Source organism: Camelus dromedarius, chromosome 8 (assembly GCF_036321535.1).
Source record: "Camelus dromedarius isolate mCamDro1 chromosome 8, mCamDro1.pat, whole genome shotgun sequence".
NCBI lineage: Eukaryota > Metazoa > Chordata > Mammalia > Artiodactyla > Camelidae > Camelus > Camelus dromedarius.
This window is the reverse complement of record NC_087443.1, coordinates 40,618,843-40,641,389: the sequence shown is the minus strand read 5'-3', so window position 1 is coordinate 40,641,389 and position 22,547 is coordinate 40,618,843. Positions and strand designations below refer to the sequence as shown.

The 22,547-nt window shown below is 40.1% G+C and overlaps 1 protein-coding gene across 4 annotated transcripts in view; it reads right to left on the bottom strand.

Annotated features, from left to right (window-relative positions):
* The window catches only part of RHOBTB1 (Rho related BTB domain containing 1), a 116,468-nt gene that overhangs the window by 6,756 nt on the left and 87,165 nt on the right, over nt 1–22,547 (bottom strand). For all 4 annotated transcript variants that reach the window (XM_064488139.1, XM_031461241.2, XM_031461243.2 and 1 more), the window contains 4 exons: nt 14,753–14,938; nt 11,185–12,164; nt 9,412–9,530; nt 3,260–3,410 (listed from right to left, as the gene is read on the bottom strand). In XM_064488139.1, coding sequence (XP_064344209.1) covers nt 3,260–3,410; nt 9,412–9,530; nt 11,185–12,164; nt 14,753–14,938 — 1,436 coding nt within the window. The remainder of the gene's footprint in view (nt 1–3,259; nt 3,411–9,411; nt 9,531–11,184; nt 12,165–14,752; nt 14,939–22,547) is intronic.

Below are 22,547 nucleotides of genomic sequence, written 5' to 3'. Positions count from 1 at the left end.
GTATTTTTCTTTCTCTTTCTGGCTTACTTCACTTAGGATAACGATCTCCATGTTGCTGCAAATGGCATTATTTTATTCCTTTTTATGGCTGAGTAGTATTCCATTGTATAAATACACCACAACTTCTTTATCCAGTCATCTGTTGATGGACATTTAGGTTGCTTCCATGTCTTGGCTATTATATATAGTGCTGCTATGAACACTGGGGTGTATGTATCTTTTTAAATTAGAGTTCCCTCCAGATATATACCCAGAAGTGGGATTGCTGGATCATACAGTAAGCCTATTTTTATTTTTTTGAGCATTTATCATTCGTGGACTTTTGAATGATGGCCATTCTGACTGGTGTGAGGTGCTAACTCATTGTAATTTTGATTTGCATTTCTCTGATAATTAGTGATATTGAGCATTTTTTTCATTTGCCTATTGGTCATTTCTATGTCTTCATTGGAGAATTGCTTGTTTAGATCTTCTGCCCATTTTTGGACTGGGTTGTTTGTTTTTTTGTTACTAAGTTGTATGAGTTGTTTATATATTAGGGAAATTAAGCCTTTGTCAGTCTTATCATTTGCAAATATTTTCTCCCATTCCGTAGGTTGTCATTTTGTTTTGCTTATGGTTTCCTTTGTTGTGCAAAAGCTTATAAGTTTAATTAGGTCCCATTTGTTTATTTTTGCTCTTATTTCTATTTCCTAGGAGACTGCCCTAGCAGAACATTGCTAAGATTTATGTCAGAGAATGTTTTGCCTTTGTTTTCTTCTAGGAGATTTATTGTGTCTTGTTTTGTATTTTTTAAGTCTTGAAGGCATTTTGAGTTTATTTTTGTGAATGGAGTGAGGGAGTATTCTAACTTCATTGATTTACATGCTGCTGTCCAGTCTTCCCGACACCACTTGCTGAAGACACTGTCCTTTCTCTGTTGTATATTCTTGCCTCTTTTGCTGAAGATTAATTGACCATAGGTCTGTGGGTTTATTTCTGGGCTCTCTGTTCTGTTCCATTGATCCATATGTCTGTTTTTATGCCAATACCATGCTATTTTGATGACTGTAGCTCTGTAGCATTGTCTGAAGTCTGGGAGTGTTATTCCTCCAGCTTTGTTCTTTTTCTTCAATATTGCTTTGGCAATTCTGGGTCTTTTGTGATTTCATATAAATTTTAGGATTGGTTGTTCTAGTTCTGTGAATAATGTCCTGTAATTTGATAGGGATCACATTAAATCTGTAGATTGCCTTGGGCAGTATGCCATTTTGATATATTCTTTTTCATCTCTGGCACTGCATCTATGCTTCTAATCTAGTATACTATCCAACTCATGCTTACTTTCTGCTCTGGTTCTACATACTCGTTGGTCAGTATGTCTCTGTCTGGTCAATGTGGCATCTAGATATACATGGTTTCGTTTGCAACCCTTCCTTGTTGGATTGACAAACAAAAAACTGTTCGGAACTTTATTTCCCAGAGAAGTCACTGGGTTTTGAATTTTAGGTAAGAGCAGTATTTCTTGGTATTCATTTAACACTTCGGCTTGCAAAGCATTTTCATCCTAGAAACTGATTTTTTTTAATCACAATGTATTTTAAACACTATGTTTGAAACACTCTATACTTACACTAAACAGCAAACACCATATAAATGAGTAAAGGAATCATCTTGGGAAGCTGTATATTAAATAATCATAACAGTTAATAATAGCATTTAATAAGAAAACATACATGGGAGTCTGTAGTTCATACAAGAAGGTTTCTTTGGGTCGGTTTCTTTCATGGAGAAGCCAGTTCCATGTTTCCATCACCATACTTAATATTCATGCAAAAATGACATTACTTCAAGATTGATCATAAACCTTGTTTAACAGATTTGGTTCCAAAATACTTTTGACTATTTAAAACAATCAAATTTATCTTCAAAGGGTAAATATTGTAAATACTGTAGATACTCAAATGGTTTGGGACTCTTCTGAAAAAAAGGAATTGTCTATTGAAGCCTCCTAGAGTTAGTATTTAAAAAGCAATAATACTCATTTGGCTCTATGACTTCAGGTGTATTGATTAAAGACAGTTACAAAAATTGAACAGCAATACTTCAACTTTGATCTCTTGCTATCCAACTGGTAAAGAAGGAAGGTAAGGAGGAAACTTTGATCTCCAGCTGGTTGATTGTAGTAGAAACCTGGAGTACAGAGAAATACATCTTTTTTTCTAAAGGGATTGCCAGAAAGTTGAGTGCAGATATGGCTGGTTGATTTGTTCATACACTGATTTTCACTTAATGATTCAGTAATTTTTTATTGAGAGCCTAATAAGCTGAGGCACTTTTCTGTGTGTAGGGGACAAACCAGTGAACAAAACAGGCACTATCTCTGCTTTCATGGTTAGTAGGAGTCAACTAAATGTAGCAATAAACACCCATATTGCTAACTGACACCTCTGGTGAATGAAACAAAAGGTCCAAATTCAAGAAAAGAGTATTTGAATGCATATATCTTGTTTAGACCTGCTTCAGCTTACCAACTGAACAAATGTAGAAATGATAAGATTTCGTGAAGTTAAGCCAAATTTCCTTTTTTCCCTTTTTCCCAAAATGATCTTGACAATTTCAGAACATTTTCTAAAATAGCTTTAAGAAAACCACTTACATAATGCTTACTAGGTGCCAGACACTGTTCTAAGGACTTTATATATATAATGCACACATCTTACTTAGTCTTCATAACAACTCTATTGTAGAATAATAATATCCCCATTTTGAAGAGAGAGAAAGCTGAGACACAGAATGGTTAAATCAAGTATGAAGTCATCCAGCCAGTAAAAGGTGGAGTCAGGATTTGAACATAAGCAACCTGGGTCTGTAGCCTATGTTCTTAACCACCGCCTCCTACTGCCTCTTCCTTAGAGGCTGTGTTTGAGCACGTTATGGGGATAAATGGACACAACAGTTTTGTTTCCAATTCTGTGGTCCACTGATGAGGCAGAGTGCACAGAGCATGGGCCTCGGGGGCAGTGGTCATGCATTACTCATGTTTATATATGCGGCACCGAGCAAGACCTGCTACCCAGTAGGTGCTTAGGAAGTAGCTGTTGAATTGAGTTGGGCTGTCTGATACATCTGATCAGTTCCTATCACCCTACACAGGACACTCTTATATTGGGTGATAAAAAATTAATTTTTCATCCCCTGGAAATCTTGCTTTTGCTTAAATGTGATTTTGATAAATATGACAGACAGACACTGCATGGCCCCGAGTCATCAGCCTTACCTGCAAGTGCAACCAAGTGTGGCAGGCAAAATCTGTTTGCCAAGGCAATTAATTCCAGTGGGTCCAGGTCCAAGTTAGGTGACAACTGCTTGGTATAGAGATAATCCAATACCGCCTGCATTGACATCTTGTTTATGTTCGGGAGGTATACCTGAAATGTTATTTGAAAAGGTAAGTTCTGCTGAAGAAAGCAGGGGGCACATTCTCAGGCTATACTGCTCGTAAATAGCCCAACTGGGGGACTGGTTATTAGCGGGTCTGGGGCACCTGCTCTGAGGCTGTGCTTAGAAGTCATTCACTATTTACGGCTTTAAACATAACAGTTTGATTTGTAGATGACAAAAGCGTGCGGCTGCCTGACAAAGCCTGATTTGGAATTTTTAAATGGCTATTTGGGCTTATAAATCAGACAAATGGGCTGTAAATGTATGATGACATTATAGGCCCTCCTTGCCAAGTACCTTACAATACTCTATTGTGGGGAAAGAAATCTCCTAGCAACATGACAGGTGCCGGGGGGAGCTGCACACCGCACTGCTGCCGACACAGGATACAGCCCAGCTCTCTTGAGATGTCAAAACAGAGCATGAGCAACCACCCCCGTTGCCACGGTGACTGGCTTGATTCCAACATTCTATCAATATATGCTTGCATGATATACACACTTCAGTATTTTTCCTACGGCACAAGCACCTAGATTCAGAACTACTGGAACATTATCAGGTAGCAGATTGAGAGACTCCAGAGAAACCTTTGCCTGGGAGGACATGTAGGGGAATGGCTAGGCAAGGGGAACTGTTCACTGTTGGCTCCCCCTAATCTCCCTCCTGACTACCTGTAGTTGTTGCCCATACACATACACGCTAGGGTTTGCTAGGGCACCAGGGACGGCGTGCTAAGCGGAGTTCCCAGTGTCTGGGCATGGGTCAGTGGGGGTATACACGGTAGAGCAGCTATTCTTCATTTTCGGTCTCTCACTCCATGAGGTGTGCTCTGGCATGGTGTAGAATGGTACCTCTAGTGCTTGCTGTTGGCATGACGACGATTAGAAGATTTAGCCTAATTGAAGGCCTCCTGTGCACAAGGTAATGTGCTAAGAAGCTTTCCACATGCATTACCTACTTTGATCCTTACATCCGTCCTAGGAGGAAAAGACTATGATTTTTGCCATTTTACAGATAAGGAAACGGAGGTTCAGGGAGGTTAAGTCCGTGTCCAAGGTCACAGAGCTAGGAAGTTGGGACCAATATGTGAACCCAGGAAATACAATTCTAGTTTATAGTCAGAACTGCTGTGCAGGACCGGAAACCCTTCATGGTAAGGAATAAAGCTACAATGCAATAAAGCACCATATTTCACTAACAGTTTTTAAGAATAGATTTCTAAGTTCTAAAGAATGAACAGTTTTAGGGTGGAGGGTATAGCTCAGTGGTAGAGCATGTGCTCGGTGTGCATAAATTCCTGGGTTTGGTCCCCAGTGCCCCTGTTGGGAGGAAAATACAAAATTAAAAAAAAAAACCTAAAATAAAAACTTAATAATAATAAATAGAATGAACAATTATAGACTTCTTAATTCTGGTACTTAATAAACCTCTATACAGTATATAAAAATATACACCTATGTATGATTACATCTATGTATTATTTATATCTGTATTGTATATCTAATCTCTCTCTCCATATATTTGTGTGTGTGTATTTGTCTATAAAATGCCTCCACAATCTACAAGGGGCTCACAGCCACTGCAGTCTTCTATAGTGGTGTGGTTGCAGAATGGTTTAAGCTCTAGTAACCAGCTGTATCATTTTCCTGCATGGCCACCAGCTACCTCAGAGAGGGAATAACCTTTCAGACAGAGCTTTCCCTTAGTTTATCAAAGGGAAGGCCCAGAAAAATTCCTAGAAATACTGAGAAAATTACCTGCTCCCCTCTCTGACAGAGAGAAAACAATTGTGATTCTACTAATAAGGTGCATGGGTTACTACCATCCATGACTTGACAAGTGTGATCATTTCAAGTTTCTAGCATAACGTCTACAATAAATAAAACTTGGCAAGTAGAAACTGTTACTGATACTATTTTAAAATAAAAAAGCTGTTGTATTGTAATTAATTACTATTCAAGTTAATCTTAACACCGGTTATATTTGTGTATATATATGTTTACATACACATACATTTATCTTAGACATGAATTTATTTATAGATACAGAAACTTGTTCTATGTGTATGAACATATGGCAAAATTTCACTTCTCTAGAATGGTGTCTGGGTTAGTACAGCTAGATAATTGAAGGTTAATTAAGCTGTGAAACTTTAAAATTTGGGCCATTTTGATAGTAAAAATATATACATTTTATAAACTGCTAAGTGCTATAAAGTGTTTATTAGTGATTATAAATTTTAAAAATCCCAGAGCTTCCTGTGAACACCTACTCTCACAGGGATGGGAATGTCTGCTGTTTCTGAAAATAATGATTTGGAGGACAGGGCAAGAGGCTAGGCAGGCCCAGGGTTGTGACACTACAATGCTGTGTGACCTTTGACAAGTCATTCACCCTCTCTGATCCTCAGTTTCCTCATCTATTAACATGGGAGAGATTTGAAATAGATGACATCTAAAGTTTTTTCTTCTTCACTGAGATTATGGATTTTGAAGATATTCAGATTACCTTAGCAATTTTTGGTAAGAGTGTATTCCACACAATGGCAAAATAGACATCTTAAATAGAAATTATTTCTGGCAGCAGCAGATGACAAATTCCAGCAAGCAGCCCTGCCTCAATACTCCCAATATCTTTGGAGTATTCTGACATTTGTAATCATCCATGACCTGCTGTTTCCTTCCTGCTTAATACAACACCAGCTTTTTTTTTTTTTAAAGCATTGGTTCTTTTTGGCAAATAATGTTAGGAACCCTCAGATAACCAGCAAATGAGAATAAACTCAAAACACTTGCAGAACATGCTTTTTTTTCCCCCTCATGGTTGATTTTTTTTTAAGGCTGTTTCTGTGGTTTCAACATTTATAATTAATTGTATAGCAACAGAGTGACCATTTCTGTAGAACTTTAAAAAATGATATGAATAAAAGAAATGGAATTAAAAATTTTGCATCCTACCTGCTGGTTGTAGCTTAAAAAAAATAAGAGTAATGAAAGAGAATACAATGCTACTCTAAAACTATGACCCATATTCCAGTTTAGTTGGTTTAAAATTTTAATTGCAAAGATCAACTCGGACTATTAGGCTTATAATTAGAGACGGTCTTATAGAAAATGAGAAAATATTCTAGATCCAGAGCATTGCTTACTACAACCCAGGCATGCATTTTTAATGAACCACTTGCTGAGTACCTCTGGGGAGAGAATTATGCTTACTGCTACATTAAAAGTAATGAGAAAAATATAAGTAAAATACAGTGTCCTCTTAAATATTAAATGACAAAAAAAGTAACATCAATGGGCATATTTTATTTCTTTCTAGATATGCATGTGAATTCTATTAATGCAAAAAAAAAAATAGGCTGGATTTTTGTGGGGGATGTCAGATTTTCAAAAGACAATAAAGAGTAAAAAGGTGGCCTAGAAAGGTCCATGTGAATATGGGCCAAAATTAACCATGGAGCATTTCTTGAGTCTTTAACCCAGTGCTTCTTCTTACCCCCATAACTACCTCTGCCATACTTTGCTGGTTCAGGGAGGGAACTGGGGGCTGGTGACATTAGGGCTTTCAGGTGACAAAGATCTTTAACTCCTCATGGAAACACTTTAACAAGGTCCTCCAGGGTAATAGTCACTAACACTTCCTGAGCATGTGTATGTTCTGGGCACTAAATTCGATGCTTTACATGTGTATTCTTATACTTACTTGCCCTTTGAAGAAAGTTCTCCTGTTGTCCCCATTTTTGCAGATGAGAACACAGGTTAAAGAGGGTCAGTCACTTCCCAAGTTCAGGCTGAGACTAGAGTTCATAGCTATATAATGTTATAGTCTACTCTGGAAATAAAGAGAACGGGCAGGAAAGGGTGGATACGGCCGTGGCTCACAGCATTCTTCCTAGATTAGCTATCTGGGCACAGACCTTCTGTTGCTTGATTCCATGGTCTTTGTCTTTTGAGCTGGGTTGAATCTATACGTCTCTATCAGGCTCAGCTGCATTCTAAGTAGTGAGTGACCTCACTGTTCTTGGCGGGTGGGGGTGGTGGTGTTAGGTCCCCGGGGGAAACGCTAAACAGGTGCCGCCTCCAGGAGAGGCTGTTATACCACCTTACACTTGTGTGTTCACATCTGCTGCCAAGTTTCTGTTTTGGTCACCTCTCCGGCACATTTTAATCTGGAGACAATTACAGTCCATTCTGGGAAGGGATAAAGGGGATTAGCATTTGTGAGGTCAGCTCCGACAGTGTCCCTTTGTGCCTGGGCTCCTGACCTTGATTGAGTCCTCTCTGCTGGGTTAATAGCAGGCGCTCCGTGGCACCACCAGCACACACTTCAGTGACCTGGAAAAATCAGGGAAGCCAGCCTCCGGGCTTTGTATCTCTGGAGATGACTGAGGTTGGTGACATGCCGACCTGATGAGGCGTTATTAATTGGTGGCTTCCCCAAATTTTCTTGGAAGTGAGAAGGGAAGCATATCATCAATGCAAGTGGCATCAACCTAAGACTGATGTCAGCGACTGCGTGTTTCGGGCTTACGAGGTGCTTCACGAGTACTGACTCACACCTCACAACCAAGCTTTGGGTTATTAACGTGTTTTCCAGATGTGGAGGTTGCAGCTGGAGGCTGGAGCTCAGAAAGGTGGTACTTGCCCAAGACCACACAGCTTGCACGCAGGGGAACTGGGGATCTGAGCCCCTTCGTCACTGGGCAGCATCCAGCAGCTGTAGTGTCTTGGTATCAGTGCCCCCAGACACCTTGTAGGGTTCAGGAAAGACTGCATGTAGCTACAGGAGAGGACCTCCTGATTTACAAAGGCTGGGAGACACCAGCAAAGGTCATCAGGATAATTCTAGTATCTTTTCTCCAAACAGCAGACAGTCTTTTGCTGGGGATTGGTTTAGAAGCAGCTGCAGTTTGTTCTGGAAACAGGAGAGGGGCGTAGTGACGGCCAGTCACCCTGGCTTGTGATGCTAGGATTCTGTTTCCCTACTTGGGGATGCAAATGCAGGCTCCTGGGTCACAAAGGCAGTGCTCAGATTTCTGATGTGAGGGCCCCTCTGGAAAAATTAGCCATTGTTTTCTGTATTTCTGTTCAAAGTTTGGAGAGATGCTGGGATAAGCAAAACCAGCCCCTGAGGACAGTAAACTTGATGGGGTGTCCCTGTGTGTGTGTGTGTGTTTTTTTTAAAGACAGCTAAGAAATACTTGCAAAACTCAACAAAAAATGCCTACCTCCAAACTAATGCTTGAAGGGAATTTTTCTTTCTTTTAGAACAGTTTGTAAAAAGATGAAGATACAGGGTCTCTTGCTCTGTGCTCTGAGAATAACCCACTTTTGGAGACAGGGCCAGGGTTTGACAAGTGACCCAGTGGCTTCCACTAGACGTAGTAAGCACTGAGAGGCCTGGTTGGAGGAGTAACCCTTTGCTCCGTTACTGTTTCCCCAGAGTTGACAACCCCTCTGAGAAGGCAAGTCAGGGCCGAGCCTCAGGGAGTGCTGTAGCTCAAGCACTAGGTGATCTCGTGCCTCCCTCATCTTGCAGATAAGGGAACTGAGACACGAGGTGGCTTTTTAAGATCCCTCATCTATTAGGGACAGAGTTGAGCCCAGGAGGTAACTGACTGAAGAAATTTTTCACTGTCTGGAACTTGGGGGGACAGGCATGACCCCTCTTTTATGTGATTGATAGTATCTTGCCTGGTGACATTTGTTAAAAAAAATACAGTTGAGCATGTGTTCAGGGATGAGGAGAGCTGTGAGGATGAAAGGATATAAGAGCACTGAGGGGCTCACAGGTAACAAGTGAATGGTGGACAATCCTGCCTCGTAATTGCAGAATCAGGAAGAGGGTAACCTAAGACTCAAGTACCGCGTAAAAGACTATTTCAAGGAAGCAGTTAAAGAATTGAAGTCCTCTGGCTAGTTAAACACCTTATATACACATGCGCGTTCATAAAGATACCACTGGGGCTTTTCGGAAGGCACGTACCTCACTGTTGGCGCTTTCTACAAACGACCCCCCGAACATGGCAGCCATCCACTTGCAGCTACAGATCAGCAGCGGTTTGTGGGCACTGATGGCTCCATCGTCCAACTTAAATGTCACATCTGCCCAAGGATTGAGGAAGCACAACCATGAGCCAGCCTCGCCCAGAGCTCCCCCCACCCCGTACTCATCAGCCTGTGTCTCGGATTCTCTCCCAGACCTTTAATGACCGATGTTGCATCCACCCCTGCCTCGGGCACACCTACTTCTCTCCACGGTCTCCAAGGATTAAGGAGTGAGCATTTACAGTTGCACATCAGGTCACAACACATTCTCTGAACCACAAAGTAATGTAGAGGAGTGGAGTATTTGTTCATCCTTATGATGAAACATTTCATATAGAACATTTGTCACATGGTTAACATTTTGTCATGTTTGCCTTAGCACTATATATATACATATATATAGGTATATATATATTTCATGTGTGTAAACATTTTTTAACAGCATGATACTTCACTACTAGCTACTTTACCAAGAATTTTCTAAAAATAAGAACATACTCCTAGATAACCAAACCATTATTACTCCTAAGAAAATTAGCAATAATTCCCTCATATCATTCATTATCTAGTTCACACTTAAATTTTTCTTAAAAATTTAATTGTAATATATGTATTTACATACACACATATATATTTATTGTAGAGAGAATCCACCTGAGGCTCACACTGGTTTTCGTTACTATGCCTCTGCAGTAGGAGAGGGAGATTTCATCACCTTCACTTTCGGTCCATTGTTTAATTTACTGCAGGTTTGTAACATATCTTTTCATTAACTTTCAAGTTTGCTTCTGTACCATGATGGTCAGTGTGCAGAGTAAATATTACTCAAAGCTTTAAAATTAAGCCACAGATGCAGTTACCACTTATTAAATGGATGTTACAATGATAGGCATTATGAAAGATAAAGATAAAAGCAGAAGTATCCACATAAAGAGAAGTCAGGAAGTCAGTTTTTTATACCAAAACACACACACACACAGGACAATTACAGAAGAAAAACAGCACAAGCATGTAAGATGGTGCAGGTGTGGGCTGGTACCCCCTCTTGGATATGGGCCACCAGTGCGCTTCAGCCATTCTGCAGGGGCGCTGCGGGCAGCACTCGGCACAGTTATCGAAGGCAAAGAGGGGGCAAGAGACACGGAGAAGAGCAGGGTAAAGGAGTGTGAGGCTGAAAGGAGAAGGGAGAGAAACAGAGGAGGCAGCCTGTATGGGAGTGCAGAGGGCCACCAAGGTCGCCTCAAGGATTTCAGTGGCCTCAGGACCAAAGGTCACTGATTTTTGTCACGGGTAAGTGCTGAAGGGTCCATGGAGAAGAGACTTGGTCAGGGAGGGATCCTGAAGGATTGTGAGCATCAAGCTGACTGGCTCAGGTTCAGGGATAACTTGACCTCCCTAGAGAAGCATCATGACACCACAGGGCTGCAGGGGGCAGCTTGGGTTCAAATCCTGGCTTGACCATTTCCTACCTGTGTCACATGGGTCAGTTATATAACCTCTCTGTCCCTCAGTTTCTCCATCTGCAAAATGGAGACCATATTTAACCCTTAAGTCTGATGAGAATAAAGTGAATACATGTAACTTAGGTACATGGGGAAATAAAGTACTTATCTATATTAGGGATGGTTATCCTTTCCCCTGATCACGTTTGGCTAATGTTTGAGAAAACACAGCGAAAGGTATTGATGACTTTGCCGTTGAACCCACTCACCTGAGAATGTCCCCTTGCTGAGACATTCTTTTATCCGATTGGCTTTCCTGACGTGAAAGGCTTTTGTAATTTCCTGGTTCATGAAGGCTTCCTTGTTCATGATGTTTTCCACCATCATCCTCAAGTCAAACATCTCCAGGACCTCGGCGATCTGAGCCAGGCCCACCAAATCCTTTTCCTTTTCATCCAGTTGCCCTGTATAAAGAAACTGGAGCAGGGTCCGGAAAGGGCCTGGCTGGACAGACGAGTCCATCCTGACCACGGTCACGGGGCCCACTCGCTTTGAGATGGGATTGACTTGCATTTCCCTGTGCATGCCAATGAACCCCTTACTCCAGCCCGACAGAGGCTGTGTCTCCCCGACCGGGCCCCCAGCTTCCAGCCCCAGGCTGTCCTGCTGGAGCAGGTTCCAGCTTGAGAACTTGCCGTGATTGGCCTGAGGTGTCCTTGGGAGGCCCTCTTCCCTTTCCTCGTCTGGGTCAGGACTCCATGCCTGCTCCTGGAAATCCCTGCTCTGCTTCTCAGTCTCACAAGCCCCTTTGATCCAATTTGGGGTTTCTTCACATTCCATTAGAAAAAGATCGTAAAACTTGGAAGAGGAGGTAGCGAGGTAAATTCGGTGCGCGAAAATCTGCTCCTGGTCCTGGAGGACGAACAGGACGTCGGCACACAGAGGATTGTCCAGTAAACAGGCAGCTTCATTCGTCCCCATGGAGGGACATTCTGGGACCTTGATGACCGGTGGAGGGGCTTTTGGAGGTAGGAACGGTGCCTGAAGCAAAGGTTTCTGAACTTTCTTTAAGTGGGATTTCCAGAACTGCAGGTGCCGGCGGGCAATCAGCGCGGCTCGGATTGCGTTGTCAAACACGTCCTTGATTCCAAACTGGTCAAAGACGCTTGTTTCATAGTAGGGTATGCCGAGCTCCTTTGCCACCTCTCGGCCTTTTTCTGGGGGCAGAATATCCCCTCTCTTTATGGGCCTGAAATAAAACAGTTAAATTAGAATTGGTCTTATTTGAGGGGGAAAAAATAGTATCCAGGGCCTAGCTAAGCATCTAATTGAATTATACATTTAAAATCCTCTTTAAGCTTTTAACTGGACCCCAAAAATCTACCAAACTTGAGTCTTTCAAATATAAAAGACTTAATGACTGCAGAAAAAAACTGCTTTCAGTAGTTACAACAATAACTGAAGTATCAGCAATTTACTAGCTATTTGATCCTGGGCAAGTTACTTAACCTCTCTCTAAGCCTCAGTTTTCCCATCTGTAAAATGGGAACGGTAACAGTGAGTACTTGTATCTTTAAGGAATATTTGTATTTTTTTGGCGGGGGGTTTAGGTTTATTTATTTATTGTTGTTTTTTAGTGGAGGCACTGGGGATTGAACCCAGGACCTCGTGGTTCAAGCACACAACTCTACCACTGAGCTATACCTTTCCCTCTTTAAAGGACTATTGAAAGGTTTAAATGAGTCATTTGTCCAGCCTAGTACCTGTTCCACAGTAACTGCTTAATCAATGTTAGCTGTTATCCTCATTATTGTCACCACCACCATCATCATTTTCATCATTATCACCTTATGCTTAAACTTTGCTCTATAAAATGAATCCATATTCATTTTCTCACTTGAGCCTCACAATAACCCTACGGGTGGTATTATTTTTGTTCTACAGGTCACATTTGTAAAGTGCTGAGAGATCTTTACTAAGCAGTCGGAGTCTAGAACTCCGATGGTCCTAGTCGGAGTCTAGGACCATTTAGTCTAGAACTTCCTAGTTCTAGACTAAATGGTCCACGTCCAACAGCTCAGCTCCTCTACTGGGCTAGGGAACCTTCTTTCAGATCTCACCCCTTCTCTTCATTTCCATTCTCTTCAGTTGGGCCTTCATCATCCTTTGCTTGGACTAGTGCATAAGCCTCTTAGCTAATCTTTCTTCAGATTCTCCACATTTTAGCTCACAGTTCTCACTGTGGCACAAAAATATTCTTACATAATACAAGTAGGACTTAGCTATAGTTTTTAAAAAAAAGTTTCCTCTGGTTCCACAGAGCCTGTGAAATAAAGTCTCGGCCCTTTGTTAGGAGTTTGGGATTAACAGATACACGCTATTATATATAAAACAGATAAACAACAAGGACCTACTGTACAGCACAGGGAACTATATTCACTTTCTTGTAATAAGCTATAATGGAAAAGAATCTGAAAATATATTATGTGTGTATATATATATGTATGTATATGTGTAACTGAACCGCTTTGCTGTACACCTGAAACTAACATTGTAAATCATTGTAAAAACTACACTTTAGTAAAAAAAAAAAAAAAAAAAAAAAAAAGTAAAAAAAGAGAAGGATAAAGTCTAGGCCCTTTTGGCTGCCACACAAAGCACATTCACAGTCTAATCTCACCCAGGGAGGCCAAACCTTTGGAAGGAGGATCCACAGAGTAGTGCTGGGGTTATAGCAGAACCACAGCCGTGCAGCCTGTACTTTTTTTTTTTTTTATTGAGGGATATTCAGTTTACAATGCTGTGTCAATTTCTGGTGTACAGCACAATGCTTCAGTCATACAGGAACATACATATATTCGTTTTCATATTCTTTTTCACCATAAGCTACTATAAAATATCGAATGTAGTTCCCTGTGCTATACAGTATAAACTTATTTATCTATTTTATATATACCTGTCAGTATATGCAAATCTCAAACTCCTATTTTATCCCTTCCCACCCCTTTCCTCCCGCTGGTAACCATAAGTTTTCTATGTCTGTGAGTCTGTTTCTGTTTCATATATAAGTTCATTTGTCTCTCTCTCTTTTTTTTTTAAAGATTCCACATATGAGTGATATCATACAGTATTTTTCTTTCTTTCTGGCTTACTTCACTTAGAATGACATTCTCCAGGGCCATCCATGTTGCTGCAGATGGCATTATTTTATCATTTTTTATGGCTGAGTAGTATTCCATTGTATAAATATATCACAGCTTCTTTATCCAGTCATCTGTTGATGGACATTTAGGTTGCTTCCATGTCTTGGCTGTTGTTAACAGTGCTGCTGTGAACATTGTGGTGCAGGTGTCTTTTTGAATTAAAGTTCCCTCTGGATATATGCTCAGAGGTTGGATTAAAGAAAATGAGAAGATTAAAAGCACTTGGATATGTGTATCTGTATGAACCTCATGCTCCTCGGGCCAAGAATTGTGGCTGAGTGCTCTGAATATTAGTTAACTTCATGATAATAATTTCAAGAAAGACATTATTATGAGTAGCTAACTTTTAGTTTACTACTTTACAAATTTCCAAGCACTTTTATACATATCATGTCATAATTAGAGAATTCCCTTTAAGCACTGGCCAAATAATGGGTTCCTGCCTGAAAGGTGCTGGTGAGCATGAGAAGAGCCAGGACATACCCCCTCATGATTCACAAACTAACTGAAAGCATACGGCTGGTGGATGGGGTCCCAGAGCCACTGAAGAGCAGACCCCAAGGCTACAGAGACATCTCCTCTATCTCTAAATTTTAATTTGGCGGGCACAGTGAAACTGAGTCTCTTGGCTTACCTTGCTAAAGGGCGTCTGGCTCTATTAACGGCTTCAAGATCAGCATAGCGGAGATCTAGCTGGCAGCCAACTAGAACAACAGGTGTGCGAGGGCAGAAGTGCTTGATTTCTTGATACCACATGGTTTTCACATGATTTAGGGAATTAGGATTAGCAATGGAAAAACAGAGGACCACCACATCGGACCTAAAAGGAAATCACAAAAGACGCTGTATTGCCTTTTAGCTTTTCTTTTTCTTTTGTCACTATAGTTCCTCCCTTCCCCACATCCATCTAATGCCATATCATGTCACAATTTAAAAAAATTACCGGATATTAAAATATATCTCGGAGTCATGCAAACAGCCTGATAAGCCCCCACATTCCAGCACCAACACAGCCTGAGTTCATTTCCATCTTGCATGGCAGAATGCCTCTGCATTGAAAAGTTTCCAATGAAGTTATTTTATGTTATAGATGGTTACCCACACTGGACTCATTCCTGGAACCACCACATGCTGAACTATTTCTGTTCATCACCAGAAATAGTTTCAAGATAAAAAGAAAATAACAAAAAAACTACCATTTTCCAGTTTCAACATAAAGATGATGATGACTCAATGAGATAAAGCGAACAGTTTAAACATGACTGAAAATGTAACGGGTATTTGCTGTACAGGGTTGGCAAATACACAGAAGGATTTCTGCCCTTCTTTTCACTTAAGCGCAAATGTAGAGAGCACAACCACTTATCTGTTCCTGAAAAGAAAGATTTCTGAATTTGCAGGAATTTTGACTCTTTACTAGGTAGAAGGCAAGAAGGTATTATTTAACATAAAGCTAGCAAGAGTTAGATGGATGGCTAGTAAGATGAGAAAATGCTGGAAGCAGATTTCTCAAATGTTACGTATGACACAGCAGGGTATATGGGGAAAAGAAAAATTGTTTTATAGTCATTTTTGACATCAGGATCTTCCATTTTCTATATAATAACTTACCATTGTAGAAGCCAGAGAACTGTTTTACATAACAGTTGTTCAGTTGTGGTGTTTGACAGCTGCTAAAAGGTATCTTTAATAATTATGAATCATTTTTCTAGGTTAAAATATGCAGAATCATGACTTTGAAAACACGGAGGCAGAAGACTATAAAGAATAGAAAAAGTTATGCCCAAGGACGCAAGACTATCTTGCAGCTACATTCAGAAATAAACTTATAATTTTATTCGATGTTAATTTATTGCCTTTATTGTTTATGTAATGAGAAGAATCAAGTCGATGAATCAAAACACCTTCTTTTTAAATCATTAATGAGCTTTTCTCCCTACATATCATTGAAGACAAACAAATATATCCAGGCAACCATAAAATTTCTAAAAATATTCACTTGCAATGCAGCAAACTGCAGGGTGCTTACATTAAATGTAACTCACAAGTTGAGTCTTTAAATTTATATCCAAAGAAAAACTGTGCCAGGCCACAACAAATAAAGGGGAAAATCTTGACATTAAAATACAAATTATAAAAGAGGACCTAAGACTCAAAGCACATGAGTGTATCCATCTGCATGTTTAGAATGCCCTTGGAATAAAGATATTATCAAAGATTCTTGAGCACTGGAAAATATAATGTGTGTAAAATATGCATTACTATAGAAATGAAAGGGAAGCATGTCTTGTCTTTGGGATTCTGATTTAGTTAGTGGAATATTCTGTGCAGAGTCTTACTTCTAATTAGCATAAATAACAGTATCCAGTAAAGTCAAGAATGCTTTGAATTTTACATTTTTTTAGGAGTTGAGCTTTCTGTTATTCATAATCCTATTTATATAGGATATCTGGTGCAGCTCTGCAATAAGCTTTGTCCCAATCATAAAATAAAGCTGCCAAGAATTCTGGCACAGTAAGAGTAATATGGCAATATCTGAGGTTCAAAATCATAGAGAAAGAATTGAGGAAACGCATCTTGCACCTAAATGTGGAATAGCATGTATATGTACAAAATTGTTCTAATTGGTGCCTTCATTCTCATGTTAAGGCACATGGCTATAAAGGAAGTCATTCTCGGAGCTTAATTTATATGACAGACATGTAGCTAAATGTCAATTCTGTTATCTAATTTTATGATGCAGCATCTGAGGTTTTGAAATCAGAGCTAGCTCGGTTGCCAAGGTTACCGTGATAACACTCATACCACTGAACATACACTAGTTGCTATCCAGATGACCTGTAAACAAGTACAGACAGGACCTTGGGGGTTGGAATAAATGGAATCTCCTTATGAAAGCAGCACAATGCCATTGCACAATACAGGTCCGGAGGGCCCAACTTCTAACTATGTCGCATCAATATCTCAGTGCATGAAATGCTGTTGGAAAAGCTAGAAACAGAATTCAATGCTCCATAAATATTTGGCCTGAAAAGGATGAGAGTTAAAGAGAGGAGGGTGTACTGAAAGCCATACTTACTGAGTCAAAATTCTATTTGCATCCTTGGACTGAAGTTATCCTTTTTCCTTTTTTCAAACACACATTTAGAGGCTGTGAGAATCTGTCCCCATTATTTTACATTGAAAGCAGTTAAAAAATTAGATCCTATTTAATTTGCCAACTGCTTAAATGTCTTTAACCCTCGTTGATTTAAATACAAATGCAAGTTAAGAAACACCACATACAGATTATACAGAATCCTAGTCTTTAGGCCTATCATACAAATGTAGTATCTTACACCTGATTTTAAACAAAAGCCTGTGAATCAGTGGACGAAGTGATGGGGCTATAGAAAGATGTGGCTTTGACACACCTCTTCTTAAACCAACCTGCTTTTCTAACTCCTGATTCCTAACACATCAGTATCCTCTGTGATATAAACACCTACATGAAACAGTAACTATTTTCAGAATGCCATTTATTCCCTCTAGATGTTGAGCCAGTTTTCTATCTAGTCAAAGGAGGCACAAGACCTGCAGCTAAGAATATCTCCAGCTTTAGGCACAATTCCAAGGAACCAGAGATATTAAATAACTTTTAATCAAAACATTCATTCCTGCGTGGAGACTGTTCAGTGTCTGACACGAGTTCATGTTTTAAAATGCCATTCCTACGAAAGATAAAAAGAAAAAGGCAAGTTCCAGCATTTCTACTTCTATGGCTCTGTGACATTTTTTTTCCTTTGAAGAGTTGAGTTTAAAAATAATTGGGAGGGGGAGGTGTGATGAGGACATTCTCATATACTAGGCAGCAGGGTTAGCCCAGAAATGACCTCAGGGTTCCTATTTCAGCTGTAAAAAGGATCTGATAGGATTTAAATGGAGTCCTACAGCTATTTGGAGTAGAAAACACAAGAGTTTGAGAATGCAGAGGCAAAGCATGTAGTAGACAAAACTCTATTAAACTCCAGAACTTGAATACTGAGGAGGGTAGGAAGGGATGTGGAATTTTTTTTTTTTTTTTTGGATTGGGTTAAGTGTCTTTATTAAGGAAAACCAGGATTACAAAGGATTTAAGAACGTGTGGTCTCAGTTGCTTGCCTATGAATGTTTATTTTTTGGAGAAAAATATGGTCTATTTGTTCCTAAGGGAAAAATACCAATATAAAAATGTCACTAGGATACTAACACATCAAATGATGCCCATGAAATAATTTGTTGATTAGTTAAGTTAAAAACAACCCAAAGTAAATCTACTTTGAAACAACTGAATCTCCAGTTTCAGGGAGGGACGAGAGGTGGGGAAGGGATGAGAGACTGAGTCATCCAAAAATTCTTGAGCTGATAAGGCTGACCTCAGTTGTATCAGTTTTTCTTCAGATGTTAAACAAACAAAAAAAAGCATATTTTTTCAGCTATCTTTTAAGGAGAGCACTGGCCAAGGATAGCATATGAAAGACTGGCAGTGATACTTGGATAACATGAGGAGTGCATGCAGAGTTGGGACTAATCTTCGTTGGGGGATTAAAGAAAAAAAAAAATCTGAAAAAAGTCCATCTTACCCACATATCTTGCTTGGCCTAAGAAAAACTTTTTTAAAAAAAAGTTTATTATACTTTATTATACTCTTGATTGGATATTGCTATGGACATAGAGTCAAAATTTTTATGGGAAGCCCCTTAAAAATAAATTGCAATTAAACACGTAGCAGATTTTCCTTTTAAGGTAATAAATTGTGTATGTATGTGTGTGTATATATATATATGTATTTTTTCTTTTTCAAGCTAGACTTTACATATCAAATGCCACATGTTCTCATGGCCTGCATTTATAATATCTGTAGTCAAATACAGCACACTTGGTGGGAAAAGAGCAGGGAAGCAAACAGTAGCTAAATTCATCCTTTGAAGAACTAGTTGAGAAAGGAGAGATAATCAATATCAAAAATTAGTGTTAGGAATGAATTTTCTACTTTCTTTCCTATCACAAAAGTATTTTCCATCTCCTTAGTTTGTCTTCCCTTTTGGAGTTCCCTCTATTTTGCTACCACTGTCCAGCTAGGGAGCTGTGGGCCTTGGGTTTTCTTACCTGCTTAAGTGAAAAAATAATTCCTAAATGATCCTTTATCCTAGAGCTGAAGATCAGGCCAATTTGATGGGCAGTGTGAAGGTCAGTGGACTCTTTCCAGTCCTCCAGGCAGCTGTGAGTGGGAAAGTGGGTGCCTTTCTCTGGTGTGCTGATTCTGGTTGGGTCTCTTGCTGCTGAACACTGACCCAGGGTGTGCTCACAATTGTATTTACCTGAATCTTGCTTGGAAGTATCTCCTTTTAAAGAGATACTTCTAAGCCTTTTCCTGTGCAGTAGGATCCCACTTCTTTATGTCACTACTGCCTATTATTATTATTATTTTTAGTAGAGACTCCCCTGTCCTCTATATTGGTCAAGATCATGATCACATTTCAGTGGGCTTCTTTTTTAATGTACATAAGTCCTGTTCTGGCAAAGATTCAAGTAAGAGTCTCTCCCTCCCCCCACCCCATAACCAAGGAAAGCTCTTTACAGAGACATTTTCAAAACCATTTATGGCAACAAAACACCTTTCATGCATATAGTCTGACAGCACTTTGCAAACAGACAGGTCAAAACAGCACAAAACAGCTGAAAGCATGGCAGAGAGAAGGAATGTGTAACATGTGGCTTTGGAAAGTTTTAGTAGGGGAGCAGCCCGGTGTGTATGAGATGTGGAGGGAGTTGTCAGTGATGGTGAACATAACCACCTGGAGATGAATGGCTGTGTAAGCTCATACTCATGGAAAATGGAGAGGCCTGTAAGGGAGCACCTGGTAGGGGGTCTGGGGAGAGAGCAGGGCAGTACCATGCAGTGCCCTGGGTGTGAGCAGAGAAATCAAGTCAATACTTTACCAATAGCAGTGAGGCTTCTTAAGTACAGATGTAATGTGGGGAAAACTGTGAAAACACCCTGAAATATATCCAGATTTGGGAGTGATTAGCATGCGCAACTATTTCTTCTAAGTCTGTAACTGTATGTTTAGTTTAGTAGGAAGCAAAATTTTAAACCAGTCTTCCCCCACCCTCCAAAAATGGGGCCAAAGCAGTGCACGCTTTTAAGTGCAGGAAAGCCATATCAACACCACACCCATGCCACCAAATCCTAAGATAGATAATACTCAAGTCTTAGAAATGGTTGACTCTGTTATCATGGTACAAATATCACAGAAGGCAATGGCCTGACCACAGAGAAGGTTGTGGGTATCATCTAATGGAAACCAGCTATTTTTTACTTTATATCCCATTTTTCTACCTATGCTGTCTTCACGGTATAGATCTTCTGACTTATGATGGAGTTATGTCCTAATAAGCCCATCAGAAATCGAAAATATCATAAATAGAAAATCATTTAATACACATAACCTATCAAACATCATAGCTTAGTCTAGACTACCTTAAATGTGCTCAGAACATGTACATTAGCCTACACTAGGGCAAAATCATCTAACACAAAGCCTATTTTATAATAAAGTACTGACTATCTTATGTAATTTAGTAAATACTGTACTGAATGTGAAAAGCAGAATGGTTGTGTGGGTACAGAATGGTTTTAAGTGTATTGGTTGTTCACCCTGGTGATCACGTGGCTGACTGGGAGCTGGGGCTCCCTGGCGCTGTCCAGTATCACTAGAGAGTATCGTACCAGGTATTGCTGGCCCAGGAAAAGATCAAAATTCAAAACTCACAGTATGTTTTCTACTGAATGTGTATCACTTTCACACCATCATAAAGTAGAAACATTGTAAGCTAGATCATTGTAAGGCAGCCACTGTCTGTATTCTTACACCTCACACAATCATCTGAAAAGTTGAATGCATGTGAAATTGGGGGAAGCACAAGTAATTAATTAAAAGAAATAGCTTAAGCAATCTCATTTAACTCTTGGTCAATGAAAGGAGGAAACACTGATACAGAGAAGGCTTCCTTAACAGGAGAAGGTGAAACTGTGGTAATAAATTCCCGCCCTCTTGCACCTCATTCTCATTTCTCTTTGGTTTGCCCTGAACCTAAATGACTGAGGAACTTCCTTCCTACACACTGATTTTCCTCCTAAGAGCAAGACTAGCTACACATATAACAATGCCTACACATCAGCTAGACCGCCAGATGGGACGCCTCTGGGATTAACCTCCCTGACTCTTCTGAAACGAAACTATGCAGATCATTCCACCACATAACGAAAGGAGTTTACCCAGTCTTCTCACCAGTGGTCTTTGAATCAGTAAAGGCACAGGACTTGTCAAGTGATTTATCCAATATCAAAAAGCAATCAATCAGTCAATCATTTCTCCCAGAAATATTAACTGATAACCTCCTATGTGCCTATGTGCTCATGGAGACATTGGGGATACAACAGTTAAAGACACAAATTGCTGTCCTCATTGTGTTTATCCTTTTCACGCTTATATCCTACTGGAGATCGGAGACAATAAGTAAGAAAAATATGTAAAATATTTAGTATACTAGGGAGTGACAAGTGCTAAGTAAGAAACAAAGCAGGGAAAGGAGCAGAAGTTGCTGTTCAAATGATGTGGCCACAGAGGGCATTACTGAGAATGTGACATTTTAGTAAAGACCTGAAGGAAGTGAAGGAGCTGACAAGTTGATATCTGGGGGGGGGGGGGGGGAGCACTATGGAAGAGGAAACAGTGCAAATGTCCTGAGGCAGGAGCATTCCTGGGGCATTTCCCAAGGGCGAGGGGGAACACAGCAGGAACTAAGCTCAGAGAGGCATTGCTGGGCTGAGGTAGGGAGGGCCTCATGGGTGTCTGGCTCTTACGTTGATTTAACTGGTAGATGATTTTGGTTTTTTGAGCAAAATGACTTAATATAATTTATATTTTTATATATACATATATATTTTTACAGGATCACCTCACTGTCATAAAGGGAATTGATTAAATGGTGGTGGTGGTGCTGGTGATGGTGATGGTGGGGTTGTCAGGAGGGATAAGACAGAAGGAAAGGACAGTTAAAACATAATAACCCAGAAAGAGATGATGGTGACTTTGGCCTGGGAGCAGCGCAGGTGGTGAGATGTGGCTGCATTCTCTGCTTGGAAGATAGAGCCACTGGGGTTTGCCAATGGACCAGGTGTAAGGTGTGACCAAGAGGAGTCAAGAATGATGCTAGAATTTTTGCCTTGAGCAATTCCTTCTTCCCTGTTCCTGACAGCTTTAGTTCAGCATTTTAACACTGAGTTGTAACTGTTCATGTTGTTGTCTTCCCTACAATACTTTGAGTTTCATCTTTAGGGATTTCATTTCATCCCTTTCCCATTGTGCACAACACAGTGTTTGTAACAAAAGAGGCCCTCAATT